We start from the raw sequence: 12,379 nt of genomic DNA on the forward strand, positions 1-12,379 counted from the left end.
ATATGTTGCATTTTTGAAAAATATAATGCAAAACTTAAACTAACTATATCATAAAGAATATTTGACTTACCGAAAGGTCTAGTCACAAGTTGGTACCTATTTAATATTATACATTTATAAAAATGTGTTCCATGAAATACAATTTTCTAAAGTACAATATTAAGTGTCTTGATCTTAAAAAAAAAAAATGCATTTTATAAATATTGATTATTATTTGTAATTGCCATAATTTATACCTAACAATATATTATTTTCTTTTTACTGTAAGTAGGGCTTTTAACGAATAAGGTCCCAGCCTTCAAGTATAATATTTAAATATCTAATATTATTGACTCCTTTTCTACGTCTTGTAAAATATTTCACTCATCAAATAATCGTTCCAAAAAATAAAATATTAAATATTGTTACAATATCGTTTATAAATCTTTGTTTCGTAGTACAAAATATTTAAATTCCCTAATTCGTATATCTTAGTACAGGAAGTTCATTTAATAAATCCCACGAAGCAAAATCAAAATCATGATATTCGGGTTATTATTAGTTTATTACATTTAATAAGCTTTTTACACAATCTGACGAGGACAATGTTTTCAAAATACTAAAAATATATCAACTTCGTAAAATATTTGTAACTAATTCGTTAGATGTATCATACAAAAAAATTCAAACTATAAAGTTATTTTAAAAATATTTTCATCTCATGATTTGGTAATAGATGTTTAAACTCTAAAATTGTATATTTAACGCCATGATTTTTGTTTTGCATAGTACCTATAGTTTTTCTCTATTGCTCATTATATTGAAATAAACAAGTCCTCATAACCAGTATTATGATTGCGTAAAGTGTTTGATAATTAGTAAATTGTAACCGTATCTAAGTTAGTATAATTTAATTATGGATTAAAAATAAATATTATTTAAAATTTAATTTAAACATACTCTTTCTATTATATTTATGCTCAAATACCTACTTAAATACTTTTTAAAAATCATTTATACAACACAGCTCTCAACACAATAAACCAACTTCTGCAGTTGATCTTCATTGTTATCTAAATTTATAATTAAAATTTAATTTTCCATATTTTATATTACATATTATTTTAATGATAATTATTACGTGTAATAATTAATGTGTTAATTATAAGTGTAAAAATGTCATGCACACTGCAGTATATTGTAGAAACAAACAACAAACGAATCTTCGGCGGACGAAGATCGTATAATATATTATTATTATATTATGATATAACAAAATTTTATTGCACGTGTAAACAACGTGTTGTGAAGAAGCAAAATGCGATATTATATGACTATTTGGTATAACGCTATGAGTTATATAATCATTTCCGAAGGGGTGAAACCGACAGGTACGTGTCCGATTGAAATGAACTCAAATGTTGAATGCTGCAAGACGTTCGTACAAAATTCGGACTTTTTATAGACTATCACGTCAACAACGATAATAATATCAAAAATAATATTTGATTCTTTCAATATTTTTCTCAGAAATCTTCGCTTTTTGAGATCGTTGTCGCCGTGTATAGGAGTATAATGCGTCTCTCTTTTCCACACTTATTCTATAATATTATACTACTAACGATTTCGTGTTTTATCGTTTTATGTTGATTTTGTTTTTTTTTTTTTTTAACAAAAGAGTTTGTACGATAATAATATTTAAACCATTACAACGTTAAAGCAATTTTTTTTTGATACCTTGATACTGTGTTAATGTCTATTATAATTTCCTTAAACTTGCGATTATTTAAAATTTTATGACTTTGAAAAACATTTTATTTTCTCTTCGACTTAGACTTTCAATATTTTTTTATTGATTTAAAAATGATGGCTAAAATGACAAGACACTTAGCTAGCGCGAAGTTTATCTGATATATATTCAAAGTATATTGAACAAAATTTTAAATTTTCAATAATATAATTTGTTAATAATAACTCATAGCCGAACATTATAGTGTTTATAATATTACAATCGAAACATTCTCTGTACTAAAAATTATCTATTGCTATATAGCTTTCGCTAATATTTACTATTTAAAAAAAACTTAACTTTTCCATTTCGAGCTATTGCACCCGAGCCCAAGTCGAAAGTAAATATTTTGTTTTCAAAATTCAATCGCAACGAGTTCAACTAAGAACACAAAAATCCGAACTCGTATCAATCGTATCCTACAACAATACACCTGCAACACGTTTCGAGATCATTCAATCATAAAGAAAATACCTATGGTTAGAGTTTTTTTCGCATGTTTTTATTTACTATTATTGTGTCCCTTAATTATTGTTATGAATAAATTAACACTTTGGTTTTTTTTCATAATATTCAGTCTGAGTCAGAACTGGTCTTATATTTTCCGAGTGACGGAAAAATGTGTTTCATCGACATCGTCGCAGCATGCTTAGTACAGCGCAGTTAACCCGCTGGCTTGCTGTTTATACTATTTCAACTTATTTTTTATTGGATATTATAAAAAAGAACCGGTTTTTGTGAATGTTGTGACTGCACAATAATTATTAATATAATATTACGTTGTTCAGTATCTATAGGTTGCCTCTCCCTGTCCTCGATCACTTGTAAATCCGGACTTCGTGATTATATTACGACAATAATGTTGTGTGCCCTTTAATATTCGTTTTTTAACAAACGGTTTTCGCCGTGAAAATGTGTTTGCAGAATACCAATCGATGGATCGCATGCCACCGCGTCTGGAGCGCATGCGCACCACCGAGTACGACGACTACGAGCTCAGCGATCACGACAGCATGGTGTACGTACCGCCGGCCATCGGGTACCAGTCGAAACAACCTCAGCAGCAACAGCATCACAAGCAACAGCAACAGCATCATCATCATCAACAGCAGCAGCAGCAGCATCAGCTGCATCACCATCAGCAGCAGCAACAGCATCACCATCAGCAACAGCAGCAACAACAGCATCACCATCAGCATCAGCAGCAACAGCAGCTGCAGCAGCAGCAACAGCACTATCAATCGCAGAAACAGCAACACCAGCTGCCGCAACACTATCAACAGCAACAGCATTCGCCCATGCGACGGCAGCACAGCGTGTCGTTCGAACGGGGCCAGTCGCAACGCGGACAGCCGCGTCCGGGCAGCAGCTCGCACAACGCGCCGCACCACCAGCTGTCGTACCAACACGGCTCGCAGACCGACATGCTGACGCACAGCCCGCCGGAGAACTCGTCCGATCATCTCATGTCGTACATGTCGCCCACATTCAGACCGTCGTCGTCCACGTGGCGCGGCAACATTTAGTACAAACAGACGGAATTTTAATAACAGCGCGCTCGACATTATTACACATGGGCGACCGATGGCGATCGTCCGACACGTACAGTAACGATCAGTGGCGCAACCGGGAGGGCAGAAGTTCCCCGGGTCCGGACCCCCCCCCCTTGAACCCCGTTATTCGTATCGTTCTAAAATACCGCGATTTCGCTGTTGTCACAGCAGTTTACACATCGTATACGTGTATACCTTTATTTCTTATACATTTAATTATCATTCAATTTTACATTATAATCACAAATGTTTACATTAATCAAAAAATAAAATAACAATTGAATTTGCTTGCTACTTTAAAATAGTTATATTCTTGGACACCCCTCCCTCCTTAAAAGTCCTGGTTGCGCCACTGGTAACGATACAATAATATACTTGGGATTACAACGATATCAATCGCGCGGCCTGTCTGATGAGTACCTACGCCTCTATATATTGGCCGGGCGGTCGGTGCAGTTCCGCGTTTGAACGTGGTGCTCCTGCAGTTGTTGTATTGTTATTGTCGTGTTCCGATCGTCGTTTGTAAATAATATTATAACTAAACCGTCGGCGTGATTGTCATTAATATTACCGTAAATCAAACAAGTGTCATGTAAAACCCCGTTAGGAGGGTGTCATTGCGATATTATATATACATACCTATCTTAGTATTAGTCTCAACACATCTCGTAGATAATAAAGCAGCAAATAGGGCCGTCGGATAATGTAAATAATTGGACAGGACGCGTCCTCATTGCAATATATAATCGCAAAAACGACGCTGTCCCGTGAACAGTATATTACGTGTCCCCCTCCTCGGGTAGGGAAAAAAATCGCCTCGTCGTTCGAAACGAAAATTTGGTTCCACGTCTTATCCATTAATTCGTTATCCCTGTGAATAAGACAAGCCTATATTATAATCACGGGGTAACCATTTTTTTCGGACCAAAGCAAATGGACAGTTTTTGTCTTCTGTCGGAGGCAAACTGGTCCTTTTCAAAAACAACGAAAACAATGGGCTCCGTACTTCTTCTGTGATATAATACCGTAAACGCGCATGGTCATGTAGGCTAGACCGAAATCATGAAGCGTGATAACTAGTCAAGGCATATACTATTCGATATTTTTCAACTCTTATAAGATCTCCTCCTCCTCCCTGCCCCCTCGATACACGTGTTTATTCTACAATAATTCTGCACACAGTGCGGATATCCTCAACCGGAAATGTCCTATTCACGTGCATTTATTATTGCTGTGAATAAAACCCCAAAAGCTTATCGTTCAATACTCGTTTAATAACCATGGTCCATGAGTAATAAATTCATTTTTACATTATCTTTAGTGATAAGCATCGACGCCCTTTATACTACTTTATTATCTAGGAGACAACACGCTGCACTGGTATACCCATACATAGACTTATTCGGGACATTTAATCGTGTAAAAACTATATGCAAGTCTATGAAGGCGTATACTTTGCACGATAGTTAATGATAATATGATATAATATGTGTAAATATATTATTATTATAATTTAGTAAATACGTCATTAATATTACATTGAACTTCAATTGCCTTAATTGGACCAACATTATACTGAGTGCTTATTATAATTATTTTATAATTGTATTTCGTATATTAACTTTATAACGAATAAATCTGGTTAAGTTTATCCGAACAATTTCATATCTAGTTATAAAGTTTATTGCGTATAATTAATACCAACATTATTATTAAATTTAATTTAATAGCTATTTTTATCCGATAAATTAACGCCTGCCACTAGGCTATATTCGTGTAGAAAAATATAACCCTAATTATAAAATTCTCGACATTTTTTGTTAGGTAGCGTTATTACTCTTGTAAAACATGACGTTTAATGTTTTCAATAGTATGTATAGGTTAGTTTAGTATAGGTTTATTAGAATAGGTATACGGCTAATATACATAACGGGTAAATAACTAACTGAAGGATAATTGTTTTTCATAATGCTTACCCTCGTTTATTCTTAGTAAACGTGATAAAATTATCAATTTTAAACTAATCGCCTTTGTGTGTTTCTCTTTGTGTTTGTGTTTATTTGGTTAATGTACTGCTTTTTTAATATACAATTTTTTTTTAAATTTATTTTCATTTTTATCGTTACGTGGTTAGATTTATTTATTTGTGTTATTTTCTTTTTTAAATCCGTACACCGTATTCAATAGCATCGGTTTTCAACCTAAATTCAGTTTGTTATATTATTGCATATTTTGTTTTTTTTTTTTAGAATGTTTCCAAAATTATTATAACACACACTGTAAACAGGGTCTTTCCGAATTTCACGTTATAGAAAAACAACGGGTAATGCTTATTTAATAGAGCATTATGCAATCCCCTCAATTTTGTAACCTGAAATTTGGAAATCACTGTGTATAAAATATAAGTATAATTTAAGTACTCAATTAGATTGCTTTTTGTTTCCCATAATATATAATAATTAACGGTCCTATGGTTTCCTATCTCAAATTTTTAATATCCTATTAGAGAGATGAAAATTAAACATTAATTATATATTATATAATATTATTATCCGATTTTGTTTACTCATATTATTATGAACTATTACATTGTAATAATAATTAATCTTATTTTACCATTAATTTAAATTTTCATTTTTTTTTTAATATTTAATAATTAAATATTAAAATTGAAGAAAATTGAAAGTAATAATAATTTCTATTAAGTCAATTTTAAAATAAAATTTAATAAAAAATAATTATAATAATAAAAATAGGTATAGTGGATATCTACTATTATTGTTACTCTTGAAAAGACTTCTCGCTTTAAATAGATCAATTTTTTTTCTTTTATTGGCGGTCCATACGAATAATACTTTTAATGCTTATTATTATTCATTTATTTTGTTTACCGTATACGAATACTGTTATCGTGGTCGCTGTGTGTATAATTGCTTTTATAATATTATTTTCGTCTTCATTTGACTTCCATAATAATATCTAAACATCATTACTCATTACATGCTATAATATTCAAAGTTACTTGTAACTTATTAGTGATTAATTATTTTACCGACTATATCACCTACTACATCGTTTCATCCGTATATTTTTCTGATTATCTTATCCAACCGATCATCGACACTTTTAAACATTTCAAGGATTTTCTTCGTATTTCTGAGGACAAAAGAAACATTTTTTTTTTTTTCAAGACATTTTCTCAAGTACCTTCGTGATCTGGATATTAGTAATTCGACTGCAACGTGTGCCTACTACCTAGTGCTGTGTATAATGATATTGAATTTTTATAATTCGATTTACTATTGCATTTTTAAATAAAAATAATTGTACTCATTTCCCACAACATATGACGCGTATACGTGACAACGTAGTCAATACAAATGTAATATTTTGTATAGGTACATTTTATACAAAATATCATAACTATATTACTGTTTTAAATTTTTCTAAACGCTTTGCTTTTTAATAACGTCTATATTATATAAATTCAGAATTTTATGACCATACAATGCATTTCGAAACGCAACTTTTAAAACGATATTAATACGCCTACTAACAATTTCATATTTTGTCATTTTATTAAATTATACGATATGGGATCAAAAGAAAGGACGCTTGGCCATCCTGTAGCTATTTATATACACGCAATTATATTACGACGATATGGTAAACATTTGATCTATTTCGTATCCGGTAACTGAGTGGAACGGAAGTTTTTTTTATGATATATTAATATATTATTGCTGATTTGACTGTTCTTATACGCGTCAAAAGTATTATTATTAGTCGCATCGACTCGTGAACAAATCCGATACGTTTAAAATTAATTATATATGTATATTTATATACATATGTATAAATATTGCACCATTTGTAGTTTTATTATAATTGCATATTATTATTATTATTATTATTATTATTATTATCATTATTATTATTATTATTATTATTATTATTATTATAGTGACTAAATTGACACATGATTTCCTATGTATAATGGTTTTGTTGATACTTTGTTGCGCGATAAGAGTTCCTTTCGAGTTTACAATACGAGTATATTATCATTAATTTTTAACACCTTTTGACATGAGTAAAAACATTATCATATAAATATTTTATTTATCGATTAACATTAAAGATCGTTTAATATTATATACGATAAACAAAAATAAATAATTACAAAAATATACTCGTGTATAAGTACTCGATTCCTTCATTTATTTTACTCAGTGACGTTTTTTTTTTTCAAAATACGTATCGAATGAGATGTTTTCTATATTATTATGTAGTTCCATGTGTTTGATATTTTTCCTTATCATTATTATTATTGTTATTTTTTGGATCGCGAGTCCGATTGAGTGTGACAAAATATGATCGCCGTAATTATTATTATATGTACGTTTTGTAGTGGCTGACGTAATAATATAATATCATCATAATTATATTTATATAACATATTATTATTATTATTATTATTATTATTATTATTATTATTATATTATATTATATTATATTATATTATATTATATTATAGTGTTTTAGTGTGTGGATATTGAACTTCGATTGTTCGAAATAGTTGGCATAACATTTATATATCATATAATACGAAGAATACATAAATATATATACTACAAAAATTCGTTATTTTTTTTCCTTTATTTTTTATGCTTTTGTCTTCTTTGTTTTCTATTTTCTTTATTTAATTATTTTTGTCCACTGTAAGAATCATTACCGAAAACCAGAAATTTTTTCGATGACAATTATGTTATATTTATATGATGAAATATAACCACCGCAGATTTAATAATAAATTAATTCGATAAGGAACTTTGATTAAAACAAATGCAAAATAATTAAAGATCGTCTGCCAAGATTCTGTTTAACAAAATGTTTTTAATTTTAAATAAAAAATGTAGAGACTATTACCTCTTAGACTTTGGTTCCCTGTTACTCGATAATTTTAACTATAGATTTTGGTCAGGTTCCTATTTTTGAAAAATATAAATAACCTAACGTTAGATAAAGTTCTCTTTAAAACTGGTATTAAAACAATTCCGATGTTATGCTGTTTCTATTATTGTTATTATTCATTTATTTTTTATTTTATCAAGAATAAAAACATCAAAAACTAGGACCATTAGCCTACAAAGTCTTACATAAGTTTTATGTAATACACATTGTTTTTCATTTAGCTAATAATAAATAAAATTTTAAGATTTTAAAAGTATACATACGTATTCGCATTTGAGGTATTAATTTACAATAGGTTTATAAGTCTAATGGAGTCGTAAAATTTTAAACATCATCTGTGTTGGTTTCCCCAAACGCTTTCTCTATGTTGGTTGGCTGGCTTAAGATGTGTCGTTCTTCGTCGTAACTATGTTGTAATAGAGTGTGAAAATTTCAAACGTCAGTGGTACACTAGTGCATTGCATTGATAACAGATTGACTATTTTTCTTGAATTAAAATATAAGAATAGGTTACAGCCAATTTTAGCTCCGATGGTGGTAGCAATATCTACTAATTGGGCTGTGTTAGTGGAGGTCACCATTTTTTGGACTGGTTTTTTTAATATTTTTTAATTTTTTAAATTTATTATCTGTTATACAGTCTCATTGGGATTGCTACTGCTGAATGGAGATTTCGCTGACTATCTTAAAAGATCTTTGTACGGTCATGACTTTATTGTTATTATTATCATTCCGTTTTCGATATTATATGCTAATCATGAATTGTTTCCTGTTTTCTTCTTTTTCTCGACTTATCTTGTCTCATCGTTTAATGGTCGTATTTACTTTTATATCCTGGAAATTACCCAAGGGTGGACTGCGATCGCGTTTGTTTTTTATTGTTAATAGCATAATTTATCATTACCGTGTCACAATATCCATATGCTCTGCAATTGATTGTATTTTGTTTGAGAATTTTTTTTTATATATTATATACGATGTGTGCGAATAAAGAGTTTCACAATAAAATTATTATATATTTGTACCTGAAAACGTGTGCTTTTTTATTTGTGTGTTCTCTATAATATATAAGATCATGCTCAAAACAATGTTCAATGTGGTCAATAGTAAATAAAATAAAAATAAAAAATACTGTCCGAAATACGTGAACTATAATTTTTACTTTTTATAGGACTTATGACATTCCACAAAATATGTGATTAAAGGATAATGTATACATATTATATTATATTATTATAAAAAGGTGCTTAATATATTATTATTATATTATTCTTACTATTGTGTGTCTCCACTATTAAAGTTGACTTTATTATTATTTTTATTATTATTAATACTATTGTAAAAGAATGTATGAAATTATGTATTTTATTTTATTTATTCCAGTAAAAATACACTATATAATGATTTCCCGTGATTTTATCATGTAAAGTTATAATATATACATATAAATACGTAATTTGTACAAATGTCTTAAGGTTATTTTTTATGTACTTGTCTTAAACATTATATACTTTTTGCTTGTGGACAATTTACGAACAAATTTTATGTAAAAATGTATACCAAACTATATCACAGCTTAAAAAAATCTCCTTTAACAATAATCCAAATACAATTAAATTGTATGACGTATTAACGTATAACATTACAACAAACGATACACAAAATTATATAATAATACATATACAAATATAATGTAATGTTAATATTTAATAATAACCTTCGCGTCAAAGTCGTATATATTATTATAGGAATATTGTGATAGATGTTTAATGTTTATGCAAAATTTAACTGAAAAAAATAAATAATTTAAGAAACTTATTCATAATATATACTATATATAATAGATATCATAAACGTGAATAAAAATAAAGTCCAAAAACGTTTACTTGTTGGTTATTTTAGTGATTTATCGGGCTTATTAATCTTAGTACTGTAACTATGCAATGACATATCTATGAAATGGCATCAGATTCCCCACACCGAAAACTTTTTGGTGTAATTAATGTTATACCTTAAATGTATGATGTGTTTATAATAATATTAAATAGTTTAAAATATTAAATTTTTGTTTAAATTTTTTATTTGTCAAGGACAATAAATTACCAATTATACATTTTTTAAAATTTTGAACAGAGCAATAGTTACATTTATATTTCAATGGACAATGATTTTCGAATTTTTTTCTTGCCTCTGTCATAATGTTTCGGAATAGAATAAAAGCAAATCTTAAACTTTGGTGATTCTGGTACCGTTAGTTTTTATTAATCAAAAGCCAATAATTATACTTACCTACATACATCAGTAGGTACTTAGAATTTTCACCAAAATTATATAAACATAATATAAATTTCAAAATATTTTTAGACCATTGAACTATTTTTAGAGATTTTTAATTATTTGATTCTAAGTCTGAGTAAGAAGATTCCTTACAAGTTGTTCTAACAACAATAATATTATTAAAAATATCAATACCTAATACATAAACATACGTATTCTTTTTAAATAAATAATTTAAGTTTAATGTATCTCATAACTCTTGTGAATAACAAAAATTCATACGATTCTTAATTTAAATACTTAAAGTTTGAAAGATTATTACAAGAATACTCGTAAGCAGTGCCTGATTTACCAATTCATGGGCTAAGTATAATTTACAATTTTGGGTCCCAAATTGTTCATTTCTATATTTTTCAATGCCAAAATAAAATGTACGCAAAATATATTTATAAATTAATGTTGTATGTAATTATCTGTTTATAAATGAGTAGTTGGATCATAGAATAACATTTAATTGTCAAAAATATGATAATTTAATATGCAAGAACACTGCACTTTAAATGTGTCTAATTAATATTTGATATTTATTCAAGTTAAAAACAAACTAAACAAATTAAAAAGTCAACTTTTTTTTTTTTTAATAAAAATTAGTATTTTGATTATTGTTTTTACACTTATATATCAAACTAAATGTTTAATGTTTAAGTCAAATTTAATTTTAATTTTAAGGCCATCGTTTTCGGGAAAAAGTCATTATACTTAATATCCTACCAAAATACCTAAGTAAAATTCATATCTATTTTGTTTTCCTAAGGTATGATAAAAAGGAATACAATTAATTGTATTTGTTTGAAATCGGTGGACCCAGTACAATTGTCCAATTTGTCCATGCATAAATATGGCACTGTTCGTAAATTGTTTTTATACAGGAATTTTAACTATAATATTCATTAAAATACAATTTCCAGTATGTGCGATGGTTTTGGATAAGATTAATTGTTCAACTTATTGAAAAAAAAGTTACTAATAATTCTTAATATAAATAATTATTAATCATTGAATATTCTTAGAAATATGTCATCTACAGTCAAAACCATGTATCGTCTGTAATCACTTTTAATCGAATTCTAATAAAATATATTTATTACAAGGACTTTATACATTGAGTACTCATACTTCTACTATACAGCAGAATGCTGAATGACTTATCTGGTTATACAATTTATAAAATAATTATTTCTGTATCATTATTAACATACCTAGGATGTACAAATAAAAAAAACAATAAAACTGTAATATTTAACAATTGTATTGTACTTATAGTATTTTTTCTTTTTTCCTCATTTAATGGGATTCGAAACGCTACGTTTGTAAGGAATTACGTGCAGACAATAATAAGATTTCTTTGTAGTGTGTATGTGTGTGTAGTAAACAATCATCTGAAGACTCGGACGTATTCAAGCACTAAAAAAATTACCAAACAAGCATTAAAAGTCGTTAAATGTGTGCCTATTTGCTCGTTATTTGCACAAATCAGAGAAAATAAATACATAATAACTAGCTGTATGGTTCAATATCACCAGATTGCTAAATCAAATTGATAATCTGTTTATGTGCTCAATAAGTGTTTTGGAAATAATCGTATTAATTTCACGGTTTTCTGAAAAATAAACCATAAAAATAGTAAACAACGAACGACGTTGGATATTAATTTCTTTTTAATATTAAGCAGTCGGCGGTACGGGTAGTGCGCTCTGCCCGGAGCGCGGTCGATCGCGAATCGGCCAACGGCGACCGTACGCCACCGCCA

The 12,379-nt window shown here is 28.7% G+C and overlaps 1 protein-coding gene across 1 annotated transcript in view; it reads left to right on the plus strand.

The window, feature by feature from the left end:
* LOC112603941 (voltage-dependent L-type calcium channel subunit beta-1-like) overlaps positions 1 to 5,745 on the plus strand; it is a 52,588-nt gene extending 46,843 nt beyond the window's left edge. The window contains exon 9 of the mRNA XM_025352767.1: positions 2,693 to 5,745. Within this exon, the coding sequence (XP_025208552.1) occupies positions 2,693 to 3,294 (602 nt within the window). The 3' untranslated portion in view covers positions 3,295 to 5,745. The remainder of the gene's footprint in view (positions 1 to 2,692) is intronic.
* Positions 5,746 to 12,379: the final 6,634 nt, after the last annotated feature.

Source organism: Melanaphis sacchari, unplaced genomic scaffold, assembly GCF_002803265.2.
Source record: "Melanaphis sacchari strain LSU unplaced genomic scaffold, SCAv2.0 Contig116_pilon_pilon, whole genome shotgun sequence".
In the NCBI taxonomy this organism is placed as follows: Eukaryota; Metazoa; Arthropoda; class Insecta; order Hemiptera; family Aphididae; genus Melanaphis; species Melanaphis sacchari.